The following is a 5,867-nucleotide window of genomic DNA, read 5'->3' on the forward strand; positions in this document are numbered from 1 at the left end:
CCCAACTTCCACTTTTTCATTAGGGTAAAAAAAAAAAAGAGTGTCGAAAGTGTCCACGGATTGCCACCTCCCAATCATCCTTCCTTTCCTCCCGCCCCACTTCTTCTTCTTCTTTTTTTTTTTTAGCGGCGACAACATTGTTTAGTGTTATTTTGTTTTACGATCGATAGCTTCCTTTGCTTGGTCGGGGCGGCTGCGGAGCGGCGGAGTGGCGTGGACCTCATGTAGAAATGACAACAATGGAAGGGGCCAGCGGGTCGAGTTTTGGAATAGACACGATTTTGTCCAGTGCCAGTTCGGGCAGCCCCGGCATGATGAATGGAGATTTCCGCCCGCTCGGCGAGGCCAGGACCGCGGATTTTAGGAGTCAGGCCACTCCGTCCCCCTGTTCGGAGATTGATACCGTAGGAACGGCGCCTTCCTCTCCCATCTCGGTCACCATGGAGCCCCCGGAACCGCATCTGATTGCGGACGGGCCCCAGCATCACCACCACCTGCACCACAGCCAGCAGCCGCCGCCAGCCGCGGCCCCCACGCAAAGTTTGCAGCCTTCGCCCCAGCAGCAGCAGCAGCCGCCGCCGCCGCCAGCGGCCCAGCAGCTGGGCTCGGCCGCCTCGGCCCCCAGGACTTCCACCTCTTCTTTTTTAATTAAGGACATCTTGGGCGACAGCAAACCTCTGGCGGCGTGTGCACCGTACAGCACCAGCGTCTCCTCTCCCCACCACACCCCGAAGCAGGAGAGCAATGCAGCACACGAGAGCTTCAGGCCAAAGCTCGAGCAGGAGGACAGCAAAACCAAACTGGACAAGCGGGAAGAGTCCCAGAGCGACATCAAATGCCACGGTGAGTCCCGCCGCCTCGGCTCCCTCGGCCGTTTAGCTTCTCCTCCTGCTCCCCTTCCGTCTCGCGCGAATCTCTGATGGGATCCGAAGGCGATTCTCAGCTTCCAAGGCGATCGGGCCACAGTCAAAAACTGCAGGCGAGAGGGAGGCCGGGGCGTGCGATTTGGGCACTCATCCCAAGTTCTGTTTATTGTTAACATTTCTACATCCCCAACCCTCACCGCCACCCAGCTCCTTCCTTTGTTTTACTTCATTTTAATTTATTAGGAAGGGATCAGGCGGAGGGGATCTGATGGGAAGTTCTTTCATATTTCGTAGTGCCTAGGGGTGTGATCACAACGTGGTGTTTATTTTTTAATGCAAATTATTGCGTTCCTCCCACACATCGTATTTTCTTAACACCCGCACAGGAATGATCAGATATAGTGAAGGAAAAAATGCCGAGTTGATTAACAGAGTAACTTAAAAAAAATCATTACATAGTGATTAATACAGGGAAGGCCACACGGTAAAAGATTATAATTAGTGTTTCAATTTTTAAAAATACCCTTCCTACTCCATAGCCCTAACTAAATATCCGTATTTCAATTAGAGTTTTGGCTCTTAACAAGTAATTGGGAGGTTGCATTTATGAATAAAATTTTATGGAATTGAATGTCTATTTTTGTAAAGTCAGATGATGGCAATGGAATTATTCTTCAACTCCCTTTTTCCATTTTCCCACCAGAAAATTTCATAAGTAAGGGTTCTGGTCTTTGCATGGCAAGAGTTTTAATATCCAAGGAGAGTTCTTTTTTCCCCTTTACTGATAAGTTGATTATTACTAATATTTGTCATCTCTGGGAAAGATGTGTGCTCTCTGGAAGGTAGGATATTGCTTCTTCATTTTACTATTGTAGCATTAGCATAATAGTGCCCAAAACAGATGTACAGTCTGGTCTGGCGATTTTTTTGTGCACCAACCTCCCCAGTGGGTCAATTAGAGAGATTATTGTTCTTCCTGCAGGGAAGATCAAGGAGCGAAGCAAAAAACGGGTACAAACAGAGAGGGATTGACATATCGATTTCCCAGCATTTCAGTAGAAAACCAAAGTTGACAAATAGAATCCGGAAATCTCTGGGCTGTCACCTGGATGGGCTCAGTGATTTTGAGCTGAACGCAGTGTCTGGGAGACATTCTTTCTGAAGCTTTAAGAGACCTGATGCAAGCAGTTGCAGAGAGCCAACATTTCCCAAGTGCAACTGAAAAAGGAAAACAAATGCCTATAACTTTTAGTAAACAGAAGAAGTAAAATGAAAAAGGTACCCCCTCCTCAAAAAAGAAAAGTTGAAAGATCTTTTAAAACCTAATAAATCAGAACATACGAAGTCAGAGCTAAAATAATAAAGGAAAAGGACAGGGTCTTCCTCACTCAAGGAAGCAATTAGGAAAAGGACCCTTTATCATAAAGTATTTTTTCATTTCCAAAGATGGGAAGATTCAACACTCTTTTGGAAACCTTTTAGAAGCTCTGCACGAGCCTCCACATTCAATAACTAGCAGTTGGTCCTCTTTCTCCATCCTGGCTAAGGCTCAAGTATGTGTATAAGGAAGGTGGCAGAATATAGCCCCCCCTGTTCCCCCCGGACCAGTGACTGGCTTCGGAATGTAGAAGTGTGTGCCAGGAGGACACTCCATCCTTCCCCATTCCAGGCTACCTCACGGCTATGTCTGGGTTTCTGTGTAGGAACAAAGGAGGAAGGAGACCGGGAGATTTCAAGTAGCCGAGAGAGTCCCCCTGTGAGAGCCAAAAAGCCTCGTAAAGCCAGGACGGCTTTCTCCGACCACCAACTCAATCAACTGGAGCGTAGCTTTGAACGACAGAAGTACCTGAGTGTGCAGGATCGCATGGACCTGGCGGCTGCACTCAACCTCACTGATACCCAGGTCAAGACCTGGTACCAGAACCGCAGGTAAAGGAGGCTGTGGTGGGGAGCAGAGGCATCTGGTCATCCAGGTGAAGACAACTACATCAGTTTTCATCCCTTGTGGCCTCGGAGTCAGTTAGGGACTCACAGGGCCCGGAGTGAGCAGTTGGGGGGTTTTCAGGCTGGAGTAGGGATTAGCCATACCTCCCAGGTAGCTGGAGTTTGGAGAATTTTGCACTTCAAAGTGTCTTTCACGTATGCTATTTTTCTCTCTCAAATCTGAGTGGCTGAAATTTCTGCCACTTTGCCCCCAAATTAATCAAGCCACACCTTCTCAAATCGAGACGTCTGTGTAGCAGACACTCAGGCCCACAAAACTGATACACTGCACCCTTTTGGGCCTGCCCCAGGATGGTTCCAAATATCTATAACCAGTCACTCAATCTGACGATGGCTGTCCTGAAGAGCGAATCCACTGGCCTCGACTTAAAAGTCCTTGCCTGGCCTGTGAGGCAGCCAGGAGGAGGGTTAGGGTTGGCAGTCGGTCAGGCATCCAGACTGAAGGTTTGTCCTCTAATCTGGCCATGTCAGAGCCCTCCAGGAAGCACAACTTCCCTTGAAAGGAAATTAGGAAAGGAGCTGGCAGTACTTGTAGGCCCCTGAACTGCAGTGCGAACACCCAAACCCGGCAATCTGGTGCCGAGGTTATGCCGGGTTTCTAAGCCTGACGGTCGTCTCCCTTGTCTCAATTTTCTCTCTCCCGCCTTTTCTCTCTCTCGTTTGTGTTCTAATCGTCCATAAGTGTGGTTGGAAATGCCCATCCAGTTGTCATCTTTACCATAATTTTCTGTCTCATTACATACGGTTTCAGCCACCCTAATTCTGTCGGAAAACATTAGTGTCATTTGTCGCCAATTTAAAATGGGCGACATGTTTATTAATTTGGCTGGAGCTGCTGGGTATGGAGGGCCCACCAGCCCTGAGTTCCTTCAGGAGGCATGTGAGCGAAGGCCTGCTGCCTCTTCTTCCTAGTGGGGGTGCCATGGGGGAGGGAGGAGACCAAGAAAAGCTGATCACAGGTTTTAATTGTTACTCTCTCCCAGAGGAGACAAGATTTTGAAATGCATTTTTCCCCTCCTGGAATGGCCCCGAGGTACTGTCCCCTTGGGAGAGCCCTCCCTCAAACGAATTCCGTTTTGAAACCCTGTCACCTTCCTCACTCTAAGCCACCCGCCTGCTGTACCGTCCTGTCAGGCTGATGAGAGAGATGTGTCTCCACAGCCTTGGGGACCCGGAGGGGCAGGGGTCCAAGGCCCAGGAGCCTCCGTGTCCCTTTGTTTACGGTTTCTTCTCACTCGATCTGGAGGAAAGGGGGAGGGGCAGAGAGCATACACTCTGGGATTGTTGGGGAGCCACTTGGGGAAGAGAATTAAAGGAGGGGAGAAGACGCCTGCCTTAGAAAGAGTGGTCTCAGTTGATCTCTAGGAAAGTTCCAGGAAGTAGCCAAACTATAAGGGTGGCAACAGCAGAGCAAAAAGCCAGCAGAAGGCAGCAAAGCTTGGAGAAGTTTATTTATGAATGTCTGTTTGGGAAACCGGCTTGGGTTTGAGTGATTCTGTGAGGGAGAGGGTGGGATGGGGGCCAGGAGGTGTGGTTCCTTCGCAATTCTCAGCTCTCTCTAAGTCTTCCGTGTCCTCCCCGAGGAAGGAAAGACCGGCTAGGGGAAAGGACAGGCCTTGGGGCCTGGACTGTACCCCCAGCCGCGGGGTGCACGCACGTCTGCTTGTTTTTCAGGACCAAGTGGAAGCGGCAGACCGCGGTGGGCCTGGAGCTGCTGGCTGAGGCGGGGAATTACTCGGCACTGCAGAGGATGTTTCCATCGCCTTATTTCTACCACCCAAGCCTGCTGGGCAGCATGGACAGCACTACGGCTGCGGCGGCCGCCGCCGCCATGTACAGCAGCATGTACCGGACTCCTCCCGCGCCCCATCCCCAGCTGCAGCGGCCCCTGGTGCCCCGAGTGCTCATCCACGGCCTGGGGCCCGGGGGACAGCCGGCCCTCAATCCCTTGTCCAACCCCATCCCAGGTACCCCGCACCCCCGGTGAAGAGCGAGCCTGCAGACCCTCCCTGTCCCCTCCCCGACCAGGATGGCTGCCCCTCCTCTCCCCCAACCAGGCAGTCTGGCCTCCCTTGCAGTCTACCAGGAAGCAAAGAAGTGAGTGAGGAAGATGCTCAGCAGTGGGCGGGGGTCCCCCCAAAAGAGCCAGCCCTCCGCACTTCATCTCCCCACCCCCAGAGACAGGGCTGGAAAGCTCCCCCACAGCAGTGTGACTGGCGAAAACGCTGACCCCACACAAGAGTGCGACCAGTAAGTGAAAACATCAACAAAAACAAAAACCTCAAGTTCTTTTTCAAAATGACTTTAGGGACAAGCAGGAGGGAGGGAGGGGGGTGGGGTAAGGAGGGAAGAAAGAAGGGTACGGAGAGGAAACTGCGGAGGCACAGAGAATTGTAGATGAACAGCCTCAGATTCCAAGGCAGAGGGCGTTGCTGTGGACATTCCGTCTGGCCCAGAGAAAAGAGGAGGGTGACTGAGAACTTTGCACTGAATTCTCATGACCTTTTTTCTTTTGGAAAAGTGGCATGCTCCATAATATGAAAAAAAATGTACATTTGAAAGACTGAGTGATAAGTGATATATCATATTTATTATATGTTGTCCAAAAAAGAGTCACTTATATACCTTAGTAAAACATGATTTTTCTTTTCATGTCTTTTTGATTCAGTAAAATAAATGCTTAGACAAAAATATAGATTTTTTGGTGATTGAAAATTACAGAAATAAAGTTTATCTTTTTTTAACAAGTGATGAAATCCGAGGGAGCTGATTTTACTAAAGCAGAGTGTACTATGATGAAATGTGTCACTTGATTTAGAATTACCCAAAGTCCCTTCCGGAATATTAGGAATTTACAACATCTGTAAAGACGTTGGGTTGACTTGGGTAAAAACAGCTCCATTTTTCATGTTGGCCTCTTCCGAGCCGTTAATTTGGTATGTATGAATTTTTTTCTTTTTAAGTGGATGATTTCAGAGCAGTTTGTGAGGCCGCAGG

The 5,867-nt window shown here is 49.6% G+C and overlaps 1 protein-coding gene across 1 annotated transcript; it reads left to right on the top strand.

Moving 5' to 3' along the window:
- The first annotated feature begins 230 nt into the window (after nt 1–230).
- On the top strand, nt 231–4,857 carry BARHL2 (BarH like homeobox 2). Its single transcript, XM_065927897.1, has 3 exons — nt 231–843; nt 2,570–2,795; nt 4,545–4,857. Exons 1-3 carry the CDS (start codon nt 231–233, stop codon nt 4,855–4,857), a joined length of 1,152 nt encoding a protein of 383 aa, XP_065783969.1.
- Nucleotides 4,858–5,867: the final 1,010 nt, after the last annotated feature.

This window comes from Muntiacus reevesi, chromosome 1, assembly GCF_963930625.1.
Source record: "Muntiacus reevesi chromosome 1, mMunRee1.1, whole genome shotgun sequence".
In the NCBI taxonomy this organism is placed as follows: Eukaryota; Metazoa; Chordata; class Mammalia; order Artiodactyla; family Cervidae; genus Muntiacus; species Muntiacus reevesi.

What these genes read in the sequence shown, in the direction of transcription:
- BARHL2 (XM_065927897.1), top strand. Translation starts at nt 231, where the DNA reads ATGACAACAATGGAAGGGGCCAGCGGGTCGAGTTTTGGAATAGACACG. An exon ending in GAGCGACATCAAATGCCACG is followed by an intron (nt 844 to 2,569) that starts GTGAGTCCCGCC and finishes GTTTCTGTGTAG; the next exon opens with GAACAAAGGAGGAAGGAGAC. An exon ending in ACCTGGTACCAGAACCGCAG is followed by an intron (nt 2,796 to 4,544) that starts GTAAAGGAGGCT and finishes CTTGTTTTTCAG; the next exon opens with GACCAAGTGGAAGCGGCAGA.